The sequence below is a fragment of the Amblyomma maculatum genome, chromosome 11 (assembly GCF_055883805.1).
Source record: "Amblyomma maculatum isolate TAMU_Amacu chromosome 11, ASM5588380v1, whole genome shotgun sequence".
Classification (NCBI taxonomy): domain Eukaryota; kingdom Metazoa; phylum Arthropoda; class Arachnida; order Ixodida; family Ixodidae; genus Amblyomma; species Amblyomma maculatum.
Window position 1 is genome coordinate 110,144,297 of NC_139354.1, and position 16,778 is coordinate 110,161,074.

General features: G+C 47.6%; 1 protein-coding gene across 1 annotated transcript in view; it reads left to right on the forward strand.

Moving 5' to 3' along the window:
- The first annotated feature begins 8,404 nt into the window (after positions 1-8,404).
- LOC146174662 (acetylcholinesterase-like) overlaps positions 8,405-16,778 on the forward strand; it is a 57,623-nt gene continuing 49,249 nt past the window's right edge. Inside the window, exons 1-2 of the mRNA XM_084583859.1 lie at positions 8,405-8,502; positions 15,858-16,078. Of these exons, the coding sequence (XP_084439985.1) occupies positions 15,878-16,078 (201 nt within the window). The 5' untranslated portion in view covers positions 8,405-8,502; positions 15,858-15,877. The remainder of the gene's footprint in view (positions 8,503-15,857; positions 16,079-16,778) is intronic.

The window sequence follows — 16,778 nt, forward strand, 5'->3', positions numbered from 1 at the left end:
TTATAAAGTGTGAAACCCGCGCTTGTGCTTAGTGTCGTTAGTCTGTCTCAGCAGGGGAAAGGTTTGGGCCAGTTGGTTCGATATAGTTGTGGGGGAAATAGGAACCGCGGCACAAACAAGACCAAGACGAGAAGTGGACAGGACTTGCGGGGCACATCCTGTCCACTTCTCATTTTCTTCTTGTTTGTGTTGCGGTTCCTATTTCCCCCACAACGTTGTCTGTGTGTGGTTGTTTTTCGGCGCTTTAACTTTATAATGCACAAGAGGCAGTCCTCGAATCCTGAGAATTTGGCTTGCATAGCATGCGCTGTGAACTGAAAGCCGTCACTCCTGCTGCATCCGACCTGCCATTGTTGGAAAACAACCTTGCCGCTACATCTCTTATGCAGGCTGTTGTCCGCCAGGAAGTTGACAACTTGGGCAAGCCGCATCGTGGAACACCACAGTTCAAGCTCATTGCCTCCCATGATCGCTGCCGCTACGCCCCACAACACCTTCACACAACGTTCAGTTCAGTTCAGTCGTTCAGTCGTGTCTGACTCTTCGTGACCCTATTGACCATGTCACGCCACGCTTTCCGGTCTCTCACTATCTTCCTAACATCACATAACTTCATCTGCAGTGCCTCGAGGATGCCATCTAACCATCGCGTTCGCTGCCTACCCCTTCTCCGGCGACCCTCAACCTTTCCCAACATCAAATCTTTTTCAAGAGACTCCTCTCTTCTCATCAGATGACCAAAGTAGCTGAGCTTTAACTTTAGAATTTGACCCTCCAATGAGCAGTCAGGGTTTATGGTCGACAATATCGACTGATTTAATCTTCTGGCAGTCCAAGGAACTCTCAAGAGTCTTCGCCAGCACCACAATTCAAACGCGCCAACTCTTCGGCGGTCAGCCTTTTTCACAGTCCAACTCTCGCATCCATACATCACAACTGGAAAGACCATAGCACGAGTTATACGGATCTTGGTTGGCAGACTAATGTGTCTGCTCTTTACTAGGCGGTCAAGGCTAACCATTGCTCTCTTTCGCAGAAGCTGGCGTCTCCTAATTTCATGGCTGCAGTCTCCTTCCGAGGTAATCTTGGAGCCCAAGAAGAGAAAATCCGTCACAGCTTCCACTTCTTGTCCATTGATGCTCCAGGACTTGATAGGGCAAGACGCCATGATCTTTGTATTTTTAATGTTCAGTTTAAGCCCAAACTTCTCACTCTCTTCTTGTACGCGCATCAGAAGTCTCTTGAGTTCCGCTTCACTTTCTGCCATTAAAGTGGTATCATCCGCATATCTAAGGTTGTTGATATGTTTTCCAGCAATCTTCACTCCAGCTGAAGACTCGTCCAGACCGGCCTTCCTCATGATGCACTCTGCATATAGGTTAAATCACACAACGTTACCGATACCGCAATCCTGATGAGTGGCGTACCCCTGACGATCGGCCGATCTGTTTCAGGTGTTCGCTTGTTGGCCACATCTCGCGCCACTGCCGCAGCAGCTGGTCCTTACCAACCCGACCTTTCCCCTATGTTGACCGCTATTTCAACTGTTGCCTTCGCCGTTTCTCGCCTCGTTATGAGCCGCCTTGCATCGCGACCGCTCCGCCGCCATCTGGGTCCAGCCGCTCTCCCTCCCCGCCAGCCCGCTGTTCCGGTTCACCTCTTTCTCGCCGCAGATCCTTATATTCATCCGCCGGCCGCTTCACGGGAAACTAGCGAATGCAGCTCCCGGCTGGAGGGGACGCTGCATTGGTAGCCCGACCTGGAAATCCTGTGCTGCCCATTTCCTCGCCCTGTAATCTCCTAGACATCTTAGTGGATGGTGTTGCGGTCTCGGCCCTCATTGACACTGTCGCCCAAGTCTCGGTCCTCAGTTCACCGTTTTGCCGCCGCCCCAAAAAACTACACACTCCTGCCGCTTCGCCCACCATTTGTGTTGCCGATGGTAGTACTGCTGTCGTCACTGGCCTATGCACTACCAGAGTCGCCGCTGCTGGTTATCACGTCCCTGTTTTTTTTCATCACCCTCAACTAGTGCCTTCACAAGTGATCCTCTGTCTTGACTTTTCAACTGTCCACTCTGCCCTTATCGACTGCCCCAGCGGCCTCGGTCTTCTTTGATTGCACCTGCCTGTCTGCTCAGGTGACCCTCACTCTACACTCCGCCTTCGCTCCACCGAGTTCGCTCGCCTGTCCCCGACTCTTCTGTTTACCTACCTCTATCACCGTTACCGCTGTGCCTTACGGTGACTATGCTGCATGCCCCATCACCGAGGTCTTTCTCCACCGCAACATCGTTCTTCCCCACCTGGTCGTGTGCGTCACCCAAATAGCACCTACATTTCTGTCCTCAACTTCGGTGTGTCACCACAAGTTCCCCCCGAAGACATACCCCTTGCTACCTTTTCCCCCTCTCACAGACTGCATCGTCTCTGCTCTCGCACCTGGCCCACCTTCAGGCGTCTCTCGAGCATCCCGAACTCCCTACCTTCATTGCAGACCCTATTTTCGCGATGATTTATTTGACCTCAGCCTTGAGCACGCTCAAGATCTTCACAACCTTTTGTCTTTCACCAATATTTTTGACTTTGCCACCGGTACTTTGGGTAAAACATCAGTTGTGACTCACCGCACTGACACCGGCGATGCAAGACCTATACATCTGAGGCCTTATCGTGTGTCCCTTTCAGATCGCCAAGTTATCCAGCGGGATGTCGGACAAGATGTTGGCCAACGATATCACCGAACCTTCGAACAGCCCTTGGTCATCTCTTGTGCTCTTTAAAAAGAAAGGCAATAAATGGCGCTTTGGCGTTGGCTATTGATATCTGAACAAGATCATAAAGCAGCATGTCTACCTGCTTCCGCGAATAGACGATGTCTTGGATTATTTACATGTCCGCTACTTTTCTTCCATCTTCTTTCGTAGCGGATTTACTGGCAAATCTCTATTGACGAACAAGACCGCGAGAAGACTGCTTTCGTCGCACCCGGCGGACCTCACCAATTTAATGGAACGCATTTTTGGACTTTGTAACGCCCCTGCCACGTTTGAACGGATGGTTGACTCCTTACTATGGGGCTTCAAGTGGACGACATGTTTATGTTACTTGGATGAAGTGATTGTTTTATTACTCTTGTTTGAAAGCCACGTTCGTCACCTTTCGTCCTTCTTGGCTCTTTCTCGCCGTGCCGAACTGAACGAAATGCAGCTTTGGTCGCCGCGAACTTAAAATACTGCTTGGCCATTCGGTGAATGCTACCGGCGTCCAGACCGATTCCGATAAAGTTCGCGCTGTCAGTGTTTTGCAATCTCCCCGCTCACCCAGTGATATCCGCTGTTTTCTAGGACTTCTTATTTTCGCCGTTTCGTCCCGAAATTTGCAGCAGTCGCTCGCCCTCCCACTAATCTGCTGAAGAAAGGCGTTGCTTTCTCTTGGGGGCTAGAGCAGGCTAACGCTTTCTCCAGCCTCATCGCTGTTCTCGCCAACCTTCATGACCTGGCCCATTTCAATTCCTTTGCCCCGACGGAACTTCACACCGACGCCAGTGGCCACGAGATTGGCGCCATTCTTGCACAACGACAACACGGTCAACACTGCACGATAGCGTACGCTGCAGCCGCCTCTGTACTCTCTGCATTCGGACTGCATCCCCTCCGGGTATATTTGACTCAATTCGTATATGTGCCTGGAGAAGATTGTAGATTATGTATTTCCTCAACGCATGAGATCAATTTCCCGCTGTGAGCACGTAGACTCCTAGTGCGCCAGGAAAAGACTGGACGTACACGTTACAGAAAATAAGTAACCGATTAAAATTTCAGTTTATTTTTATAGGTTGCGCGCACGCTGTCGCCATGTCCAGATACATTGGCACCTGGGCACATGGTCACACCTCCCTTCCTGGCAACAAGAGTGCGCATGTGCTCGCCCGAGCTGCAATTTTGCTGGCGCTGTCGAAGGAAGAGGAGGAAAAAGAAACAGAGGGTGCCTGCGCGGCTCTGTACTCTTACACCCACACCGTACACAAAGAACACTGACACCATTTCACCCAACACTCAACAAGGCCGAAGCTGTGGCATGGCGTCAGCTACAAACTCATACGTATCCTAACTTATACCACAAACACTTGTTCTTCCTCATCCGCTACCTAGAGAAATGTATCATCTGCCAACAATACAGCTACACTACATCAATCAGTTTGGGCCTGTACAACACCATCTGGCAACGCTCCACCAATAAATCTCCCCACTCCGTCCTCCTGGGAACAAGCCTTGGCCAGAACAAGCCAACCAGTCAGCGCCGACTAATCGAGCGGGCCGAGAAAATAGCGGTGACGAACGGGACTCTGGGTTTAGAACCCTTTTATCTTTTCCTGAGACCGCTTTCACCAGCATCCGTCCGCAAGACCAGCGACAGCTGCTCTTGCGGGCCTGCAGAATAGCGGCGGTACATCCTGGACGGAGGGCTCCACTCGGCAAGGAAGCTACAAACGCAATAAAAGTTTTTCGTCCATCTGAAATGTATGTGATTACAGCGGTCAGTTACGGCCCCAGAAAAGTAACGGATAATTACACAACAGTAATCGATTACTTGTTGCCAAATTTAAGCTTCGATTGAGGAAAACGCAGAAAACTAGAAGGCCTCTCAGGTATGATCTGGATCAAATTCCATCAGAATATGCTGTGGAAGTGAGGAATCGATTTCAAGAATTAGATCTAGAAGAGAGAGAGCCTGAACAGATGTGGACTGATGTTCGTGATATAATACAAGAAGTTGCTACTAAGGTAGTTCCAAAGGAAAACAAGTGCAAGAAAGCAAACTGGTTGTTTGAAGATGTTTTGTAAATAGCCTAGAAAAGGAAGATGACAAAAGTTATAGATGAAAGAGAAATATACAAGGTTCTAAATGCGGATATTCAGAGAATAGCAAGGAGAGATAAGAATGCCTTCCTGAACATACAGTGCCGAACAGTTGAGGACAACAGCCAATCCAGGAACACAAGAGCTCTCTAAGACAATCAAAGATATCAAAGGAAGCTTCCGTGCTAAGCTTGGCGTGATAAAGGAGAAACGAGACAGGGACCTCACTGAAGCGTCAGAGATAAAGAAGAGGTGGCGAGAATACAGAGAACTGTAAAAGAATCACCCGGATGTGCAAACCCAACATAAGACAGTTGTGGTCACTGATCTCGAGCCGGGCATCCTGAAGAGTGAAGCTGAATGGGTCTTAGCCAGCCTTGCTAAGAACAAGGCTAGCGGAATTGATGGTATTCCAGCTGAGTTGCTTCAAAACCTTAACGATGAGGCTGTTAACGTTATGTATACCTTATGTCAGCAAATTTGGACCACCCTGCAGTGGCCACAGGATTGGAGGAGGTCAGTTTACATCCCCATTCCAAAGAAAGGCAATGGCAAAGATTGTTCCAACTACCACACGATCGCGCTTATTTCGCATGCTAGCAAGGTGATGCTAAAAATCCTCCAAGGTAGGCTAGAGCAGTATGTGGATCGAGAGCTTCCGAACGTACAAGCTGGGTTTCGCAAGGCAAGAGGAACTAGAGACCAGATTGCCAACCTTCGCTAGATCATGGTGAAAGCAAGAGAGTTCCAGAAACCCATCTACTTCTGCTTTATTGATTAGGCGAAAGCGTTTGACTGCGTAGATCACAACAGATTGTTGCAAGCTCTCCAAGAGACGGAAGTTCCAATTCACCTCATCTGTCTCCCCAGGAACCTGTATGAAGGACAAGAGGCCACAGTGAGAACTGAGCATGGTCTTACTGATTGGTTCCCGATTAAGAAAGGATTTAGACAAGGCCGCATACTGTCGCCCTGCCTATTTAACCTGTATGTCGAGAGCATCATGAGGAAGACCGGTCTGGACGAGTCTTCAGCTGGAGTGAAGATTACTGGAAAACGTATCAACAACCTTAGATATGCGGATGATACCACGTTAATGGCAGAAAGTTAAGTGGAACTGAAGAGACTTTTGATGCGCTTACAAGAAGAGAGTGAGAAGTTTGGGCTTGAACTGAACATTAAAAAGACAAAGATCATGGCGTCTTGCCCTACTAAGTCCTGGAGCACCAAGGGAAAAGAAGTGGAAGCTGTGCCAGATTTTCTCTTCTTGGGCTCCAAGATTACTCCGGAAGGAGACTGCAGCCATGAAATTAGGAGACGCCTGCTGCTGGCAAAGAGAGCCATGGCTAGCCTTGACCGCCTAGTAAAGAGCAGAGACATCAGTCTGCCAACCAAGATCCGTATAACTCGTGCTATGGTCTTTCTAGTTGTGATGTATGGATGCGAGAGTTGGACTGTGAAGAAGGCTGACCACCGAAAAATTGACGCGTTTGAATTGTGGTGCTGGAGCAGACTCTTGAAAGCTCCTTGGACTGCCAGAAGATTAAATCAGTCGATATTAAACACTGACTGCCCATTGGAGGGTCAAATTCTAAAGTTAAAGCTCAGCTAGTTTGGTTATCTGATGAGAAGAGAGGAGTCGCTGGAGAAAGATTTGATGTTGGGAAAGGTTGAGGGTCGCCAGAGAAGGGGTAGGCAGCGAACGCGATGGTTAGATGGCATCCTCGAGGCGCTGCAGATGAAGTTATGTGATGTCAGGAATATAGTGAGAGACCGGAAAGCGTGGCGTGATATGGTCCATTGTGTCACGAAGAGTCGGGAACGACTGAACGACTGAGCTGAACTGAACTGAATCGATTACTATTGCAGTACCTTTCATCGGACTTAACTGTCGTAAAACAAACTCGCTCAGACTGCAATAAACTATAGTGCACGTGGCTTTCTTGAACTTTTTTTAGAAGCCGTTAATTTTGAACAGGAGTTGTTTTTCAAAGTTTTCGCTAGCGATTTTGCAACATTTCATTGAGAACACATCATACCCTACACTGAACACTCCTTTACAATTAAGCCATAAAGAGTAGACCGGTGTTATATACAGTACGAACACCTTGCATGACCGCTAGCAGTCGCGTAGTCTTTGCATGTTTGTTAGTTTATGATCCTCGCCGCAGTGGCTCAGCGGTTAGGGCGCTCGACTACTGAAACCAAAGATGCAAAATCGATTCGCTTCCACGACAGCTTCTTTCCGATGAATACGAAAAGCAGGGCGCCCGTGTACCGGGCGATAGCAGTGCAGATTAAAAAAGCAAAGGCGGTAGAAATTACCGGAGCTCTTCACTTCGACGTCTCTCCTAGCCTGTCTCTGAAGACTTCTGGCGCTGCATGGTTAAAACACACGCACGCATGCACGCACGCACGCACGCACGCACGCACGCACGCACGCACGCACGCACGCACGCGCGCGCGCGCACACACACACACACACACACACACACACACACACACACACACACACACACACACACACACACACACACACACACACACACACACACACACACACACACACACACACACACACACACACACACACACACACACACACACACACACACACACACACACACACACACACACACACACACACACACACACACACACACACACACACACACACACGCACACACACACACACACACACACACGCACACACACACACACACACACGAACGGCAATGGAGTGCCGCCTGGATAGAAGAGGAGGTCTAGATCGCGCTTCCGCGGATTTAACACCAGCTCACAAGTCAGTGAACAGCTCTAAGAGAGCTAAGTTCAGGCTGCTGCTTTATGATTCGTTCTTGGTTAAAGGGTTGAAGGTCCTTCACGTAAAAGAAACAAATGTAGTTTCAGAGCATAATTTGACTTGACTTTAGCTTCAACGAACTTGAACTGTCCATTCTCCAATCAGGCAGCATATCTGCGAGGGCAAAATACAGGGAGGCATTTTTCTTCACAAGTTGAAAAAGCTTGCAATTAAAATGAACAAACGTCTGTACGGGAAGCATGGAATCCCTTAGTTATATTCTGTCGCTAAATCAATCATTGAACAAGGTTTTGAGCTAGGTCAATGCAAAACGAACACTACAAGAGAGATGCACATGTCTCAGTTATTCATATCGCTTATTCATTGTTTATTTGTTCGCGCACGGAGACTCCTGCTCAAAATTTGCTCGTTTTGGTCTGTGTCCTATATATGAATTACCAAGCCAGACTGCGGGTTGGGTCCCAACAGTTACAGTAGGGTGCGCACCTGCGGAGGAGAGAAAAACAAAAAAAAAACGCCCTGCAGGATGGCATTCAAGCCTGCTCTCTGTTATTTCAACTTTATCATGAAGCGCGAGCAAAAGTGAACTGCCGCAGCGTACGCTGCTTGCGACACTAGGTCATATCCTGCTCTCACCGCGTGCATATTGCTTCATCGTGCGGACGAAACAGTTGCGACGAGCCCCATATCTGCCCCTTCCTTTCTCCCAGTCTCTTCCCTTCGCATAACGTGATCTCGTTTTTCCTCTCCCTTGCGACTGGCCGCACACGCCGGATAACCCGCATCAATATCTTGCTAGCTGTGCCTGATCGCCAAGGTGAGTGGTGTGGCTTCAGTTTGCTGTTTTTATGTGCGCGCGCCGTGTGTTTAGTGGAGCACAGGGGCCCTTAGTGTACATCGCTACGGTTTGGCTCGCGCCTAACGGAACTGAGATGCTAAAAGCGCCACACATAAGCAGAAAAGACGATCAAGTGCATCGACTGTAGCAGCACAAGAGACGCAAGGTAATGTTCTCGAGAGAAAGGCTGCTACCCGGCGCAGTCGTTGGGTGCCGGCGTCCCGTCCAAGCATTGCACTTGTATTCAGGAGCTAACACCCTATGGCATGCCCAAAGACAGGGCTGGAAATTCATAATGCTACATTTTGGTGACATGTCGCGTAAAGGTTTATTCGCGTAAATCAGTCGCGTAAATCAGGCACGTAAGGTATAACCTTACGTGCCTGATTTATGTCACTGATCGCATGTTTATATAAATGTTTGTCTATTAAACTTGCCCTACCACTCGGTATTCCTCTTTTTTGTATTCTTTTTTTTTCTGTTCTGGCACTAGTTGAGTTATTTTGATTATCTCTCTTCTTTCCTTCTATCCCGCGGGACCTATGTGGAACAGGGAGCTCTTCTCTATTTGTCTAATCTACTAACTGTACTTATGCATGATGATAATAATAAATAAGTAACTATAACCAGCCGCGGTAGCTTGGTGGGTTTGGCGTTTGGCCGCTAATCCCAAGGTGGCGGATTCGATGCGGACCTCGACCACCGCATTTCGATGGAGACGAAATGCAAGAAGGCCCGTTTGCTCTGCAATGTGAGCCCACGTTGAAGAACACCAAGTGTTCTAAACTAACCCCGTGCCCTTCACTACGAACTTCCTTAGCCAGTGTGCCCCGCCGTGATGGTGCAGTGTTTAGGGCGCTAGACTACTGCGCCTAATGGTGCGGTATCGAATCCCGGCCGGGGCGGCCGCTTAGAGATGGAGACTAAAAGCAAGGCGCCCGGTGGTCGAAATTTCCGGAGTCCTCCTCTGCGGCGTACGTCCCTCATAGCCCGTGTCGCTTTGGGACGTTAACCCTAACCAAACCAAACTATTAGCCCGTCTGCCACTTTGGGAGACTAAACACCACAAGTTACAGTATAGTACTCGGATTTGGAACCTAGTTACTTGGAGAGCACGGCATATAGCCATGCCCTGGCTATATGCCATGTTGTGGCTGTAGCCAGGATGATGACAATGATAGCTTGCGCGGATACAGGTAGTGTATTCTGCACATTCCTCTATCACTTGAATGATGACGTGATATGGTTTATTTTCGAGTGTACTTAACGGAAACAACCTTGGTAGGTTGACTGATGTCTAGAGTTGCTGTAATATTATTAGCGATGACACGAAAACATATACGTTAGCCGACTGACTTAAGCCGATCGATCTGTAGTTTTAGGACGGAAACTCTGTTCTCCGCCCTGCGACTGCCGAATTTGCCGCGTGTGGCGAATGACCTTCAAAGCATCGATATAGGTCAACTAACTTGGATTTAGTCGTTCTGGTGGCGATTTAGCTAGTTCGCATGCAATATGCTTTAATGAAAAAATTTATTGAGCAGATTCGACCCGGTCGGGTTTGCAATCGGGCATTTCGGGTTCAGTAACGAAATGTCTTAACCACTGAGCCCCCGCGGTGGGTGCTTTCGTTCGTTATAGTAGTAGGGTTAAACATCCGTCATATGAAATTACTCACACCTCCTTAGTGTAGGATTAGGGTAAGCGTTCATCTAAGCTTCCAGCTCGCTCCATGCCCTGAGAGACTGTGTACACAGGGCGGCAAGCTTTCCAGCAGCAGTTTTAAAATACGCCAAATTGCTTGACGCTTACCTGCCTTTTACATCCCCTATGTTGCATGAAAGGCTGTCCGGTAAGGGCGGGACCGCAAAAGCAACGTGATTTATCACCGTGTACAAATGTAGTAAACATTAAGGACTTGAAAAATTTTCCTCGTACGTTTCTCGGAGTAATGTTTTAGGATTATGCACTGTTCAAAAAGTGGAACGCAACCTTTACACGGCTTGTAATGAACCATTAGGTTGCTTCTGGGGACAATGTCACCAAAGGACGATGCATATGTTCACTGAGGTGGTCATTGATGCATCGACCTGACCTACATACGAAGCCCCGCGGGAGAGCCTACTTCCATGTACATTACAATGTCGGTTGGATGCACACTGCATATTTTACCCCGTCGGTGTGACGCATTGGTTACGGCGCTCGACTGCTGTGCCCAAGAATGCGGGATCGAATCCCGGCCTCGGCGGCTGCTTTTCGATGCAGGCGAAAAGCAAGGCGCTCGTGTGCTGTGCGATGTCAGTGCACGTTAATGAACCGCAGGCGGCCGAAATTTCTGGAGTCCTCCACTACGGCGTCTCTCATATCCTGGGTCGCTTTGGGACGTTAAACCCCACAAAGCAAACCACAAACCAAATCAATCATCATTCATGCAGGCATTGCGTAAATAGGGAGTGCAAGAGGCATGTGTGAAAGTCCATTTCCGTATTTGCGAAACTAGCAAATTTCCGGCCTAGAATTTGTAAAGGTACTGGAAAAATGGTATTAAACACACGCGAAAGCTTCTGAGCACAGATGGGGCTTGATGGAGAAGACTTGCGGAGCACAGCTAGAGAATTCATTGCAGCTTAGCACAGGGTAATCGGTTACTGCGATAGCTGCGACATTCTGTCCACGCTTCCCGCGACCATTTCCTAGGTTCGAATGCACTGTGCTCCAACGGTTTCGTTTCGCATGAGCTCGGCAGGTCCAAGCCGCAACATTCTTGATTGCGTTTGACCATCGCAATAGTGTTTTAGCAATACAACCTTTCATCGAATATGAATAAAGGGTTGTTATGCCCGTGCGCCTAGGTGCTACGGCAACCAGGCTGATCCGCAAGACCATTGACGACAGATTTCTTGCTCGGGGTGGATAAGTGCTTTCACACTGAAATTAGCACGAATATTTTTAATCTTTGCTCAGAGCTGCCGGAACTCGACTTTATCCCTTTGTGATGATAGGTGCAACCAAACTTATCTGCAATGTTTGTGGCTTTGCCCAGGTACGGCTACGTTGCTAGAGAATGCTGTTTTTTCTCAGCGCCTTATCTCGATAGTTCTTCGTCAGGGTTAAATTGAGTGCGGCCGAGAGCGACGGGAATTCTATTCTTCGACACCGCCGAGCATATTGGCTGGATCCGCCGGCCCCGAGTTGTCCGGTACTCTGCGGATGCTACCCAATGAGCACCCAAACTGTGCTGGACGTCCTGCGGACGTTTAACACACCTGCAGGACGTCCATGGGACTTTCAACGTCCACTAGAACTCATCCCAATGCAGGGAATTCTTTGAGAAGCAGTTCAGTGCCTACTTCACTGTGGCACTGCCGTCGCCGCTATATCTTAATATATACAATGATTGCAAAGCGACCCTTGTTCTCCATAAATAAAGTGGCAGAATACGAATTAGGGGCGGTGTTAGGCAGGGATATGAGATATGTCCTGTGCTATATTCACCATGTTTGCAGGAGGTGTTCAGAGATCTGGATTGGAAAGAGTCGGGGACCAAAGTTTGGCGAATATACCTAGTAATCGGTAATTAGCTGCATTGCATTGCTATGTAAGTAACTCAGGATACAAATTACGAATCGTGATTAATTAAGGGCCAAGGCAAGGGAATCAGAACGATGGGCCTAAAATTATAATAAAAAGAATTGAACCAAAGTAATCTCTGATAGTCTCTGAAAAGAGCAGTTTTCCTCCCTATCCACTTTCTCTCCCACCTTCCTCCCTTCCCTTACGGCGCGGTTGAGGTGCCCACAGCTACAAGTGTGACAGATACTGCGCCTTTCCTTTCCTGTGAACCAATCAATCAATCAATCAATCAAAGATAGGCAGTTAAGAGCTGGAAAATGTAATGGAATACATACTGAGTGTTCCAGATAAACAGAACGAAGTTTTTTAAAAATTAAGGACTGTCCTTGCCAGTCAGGCCTCGTGGCTTAGTCTGCAGTGTTTTTGTCGCTCTCGGAGCTTAAATCGCCTGATAAACTGATTGTTTAATTATTTCCTTTATAAACAAAGTGTCACTGCTGAAGTTTCAGTTCGTCTTTGAAAAACAGCTGAGTAGAATATCTTCAGCAAACCTTTTACGTAAGTTAATTTTATACAGATCTTAAAACATAATCCGGAAAAAACAATTAAGGGGGAAACTTAGCTCAATGGTATGACGCGATAGCTTAAGCTACCAGCCCACATATCGCCCCACTTTAACCAAATCGTATGAACATGCATGCGTGGCCTAGGGATGATGTAGATGCAAGGATCCTGGCAGGCTTATTTTCATATCACCCTCCCATAACTCCTACCAAACGTAATGTCAGTTGCCAGCTACCGCGTGCCACTGCAATGCTCATGATTTTTCGCTCATAAAGCTGACGCCCGATTTTCGGTGAACGGGGCCTTTAAAACTATTGCGTTAAAATAACAAAAATAAAATTACATGAGAAAGGTAATTCAGCGTCCAAAGACACGTTCTTAGAACAGAATCGGTTCTTTTCGGGAGTGCCTTCTCCAATGGAGCTTTGTCTGTACACCAGGCGAGCGATACTTCGTAACAACTGATAACGCGATAGGATCCTGTTGAACATGCACTCAAAGGGGCCCACCGAGGCTAAGAATAGGTTTGGAGATCGATATAAATTGAATCGCCCCTTGAGTAGCCAGGATGGCGAATTCTTCACGTGGGGGAAATGTAAAGAAGACGAAGAACAGAGAGCGCTGCGGCATCGCCATCACCATTGCTTGTCTCCGGCGCCCATCTCTAGCGCTGAAGCTGTGCTCTGCGGCTGGAAATTCGGTCCTGCTGTGGCAGCGCTAGACGTTCGACCAAACTATTAAATCCACATTTCACGCCTATCATACACCCGCGGGGATACTAACCTAGCGTACACCGGGCAGAACGAGAAAGACGCAGGGAACCGACCGATATTGCGCTCCGCCCACGAAAGCGTCACAAGGTCACACAGCTGGATCGTTTACTTTTTTTTCTTTGTCACTTATACCCAAGTACAGTGAGCTAGACTACCAAGCCACGAGAACAGAGTGGAAAAGGACGCGGCCATGTTGTCTCCCGCCGAGACAACCGAGTACCCCACCTTCTTCGGTGTGGCGCTGACAAACGAATTATATAGCAAGGTGAAAACCGCCAGCAAAAAATACGCTACATAGTGCGGAAGACTTCCCATACACATCGCTGAGTAGCCTTCCTCACATTTTAGCGTCATTTTTGTTGGATGTTTTTATCTTGCACCATGAACAGACTACCTATGAAACAATTACTTCTGGATTATATCACCCCACTGCCGTCGTGGCGTGTGCTAGAAGTCATGAGTGGGATTTGAGCGAAAGCCCCGCATCGATATTTAAATATGTCTGTGGATCGCTTATGATGTACAAACATATTTAAAAATGGGTGTGGGGCTTTCGTTCAAATCCCATTCGCTTTGGAAGTCTTCTGGATAGAATGAACGCTCAGTGGTCTGCACTCTACGTAATGCAAGCTTGTGATAGCCACCTTCTAAGACACCTGCTAAGGCCCCCGTTAAGGCCAGTGAATGTGTTCCCTAAATTCTAACCTGACGCAAGCGCTGCAATCCCCTAGCCATTTTTAAATAAGTTCTACAACTGCCACATTGTTCCCCAGAGAAATAATTATAGAATCAGGAAATCGGTAATTACTAAATATTTCGGTTCGAGAAAAAGTGCTGCACACTAGGCCACGCGACTCTTAACAACCTTCAGTTGTTTTCACTGGGCAGGGGACTTTGCATTTTTAAATCTTGGTTGTTTTAGCGGGCGCACGCGGTATAGTTATGGCAGGTAAGAGACCGTAGATCCGGATCCCCACAGCGAATTAGTTGGCAATGATTTGTATTGCGAAAGCAACACTACTCGCACTTTCAAGCCTTCCCGTGACCAGGCGGCAGCCACGTCTTAACCACGTGATGCTGTGACGTCACACCCCACGTGACACACGGGATGGCAGGAGCTGCCAACTTGCGTCTCTCGTTTAACACGGGACGGTTATGTCAGAATCAGCCTGCTAGGACCCTGGCATTCACGTTACCCCTATAGGCCACTAAGGCACGTTCATACGGCTTGGTTAAAGCGGGGCTTTATATGTGGGCTGAGGAAGACGAAAAAGAGAAGAAGAACGCTCGGTCATCTGCAGCTAATGCTTTCGTTCAATATTTGGTTCAGCAGCGTTGAAGCCTTGTAATTTTCGTTTACATGTTGCACTTCACCGGTACTTTCCTACCATGAATGGTGATAATTTGACAATTTCTTTCATGATAATTTCCTTCGGAAACTACGACGAAGCTTTCATTCCACATAATGACTTTGATAGTATTGCATGTTTCATGTGTAGCCGACATGGAAACCTTAAGGAACGTAGTGAATGTGGGCTTAGTATACTTTATAAGTAGTGGGAAAAGCCAGAATTTGTAGACTCCATGTGATTTCATGCACGTGATACGGAAATTGTGTGAAAACTATGCGAAATACATGGGAAAATTGAAAAACGGAAAATAGCACTATTTGCAGGAATCAATATAGCTGGACACCCGTGTGTGACGGAAGATCAAAGGCTCGAAAATCTTAGAAGGCACTCGCCCACTTGCACCATTTGCAGCCTATAGCAACACACGTATATTTTCTTTTATTAGAACATGAATGCGGCTGCGGTCGGAAGTAAAAAAAAATGAATAAATAAATAAAATGTGTTTAACCCACTACGTAAACTTAACCAGATCAACAAGGCATAGCCTGCAGCAGCACACGTATATGTTCGTTTGTCTTTAATAGAAGCAAGGTATAATAATATACACTGAACAAAAGGTAAACAAATTGGACAATGCGTAACACACATAGGAACAGTTACTAGCAATTCCATTGGGCTTTATTTTATATTTAATTATAAGCAAGTGGAACCTGAAAAGGAATAAGCGCTAGCAAAACTAGGAGAGCAGTTAGAAACTTCATATGGCAATCGCGCGTGTGTATCACGACGTTGACGTGCACATGTAGTTTGACTATGGGTCTAAAAGGCTACTAGGGGAGAACAGGAATTTGCCACTTGCATTTGTAGGCTCTAATTGTTTGCCTGAGATCAACACTGACACAATACTTGAAACGTGTGCAGTGATTCGTATACATATTTTTTCAACATCACTTGGACTCCGTACCTCAGACTCGATGCTAAATCTGAATTGTTTCAGTACAGAGACGCACAGTACGTAAATAGCTGACTGTTTTTTTTTTCTTGCTCGCACCACACGGTGTCATGCTCGCAGAGTCAGCACAGGCCGCCGCCATGAATGGAGTCGTGGTGCTGGGGCTGATCATGAAGGCGCTCTTCTCCCTCGCCTACGACTTGGAGCGACCCACCAGGCTGGGACCAGTGGGCGGTCACGTCGTCCATGTACTAGGTCAGGACATCGAGGAGTATAGGGGCATACCCTACGCAGAGCCGCCAGTTGGAGAGCTCCGCTTCAAGCCACCGGTTCCCGCCAAGGTATACGTCGGCGCCCGGCGTAATGATTCCGCATTCTATGCGACATGCGGACACTGGCCTGACAAGTTGATGCGCAACTGCTAACCCAAAAACAAAAAATAATACATGCACAAAAGAGAGATGAAAGCATGATTTAAAGCTGAAATAGTATTAATTGCCCAACTTGCAGTTAGACCCGTTCACTGCAGGACAGAGCAAAAATAAGGCTTATGCCCTTTATTGCAGGCTCACGACGGAATGAAGGGTCAATAGGAGGAAATAAGTAAAGCTAAAAACGTGCAGATGGCCACCCTTCTGACGTGTACATCAACCGCGGCTCATGGAAAGCAATTAGTGGCTGCAAGGGAAAGTCTGCCTGAAACGGTTCATACCTTGCCTGGTCATTCCATTCGACGTCTGTCATCGTAGCATATATCCTAAACCCATCTGTAAGAACGGAATCTGCACAAGTCTCGTGTATGCCGTCTCATGGCAGTGATAACACAGAGCTACGCTCGCCAGCTATGCTTTTAATCGTGAATCTTTGATTTTGTGAGAATTATCGGGGTCCGTTTTTAGCAGAAAATTACACGGCGAGCGATGGTTCGATCCGGCAGGGAACCTTGAGCTTCGATTGTATCATCAACATATAGCCACGATATTATCCATGCCCGGTCATAGGCGCGCCGAGCTTTAGTGATGACGACTGTCGCGTTCAAGG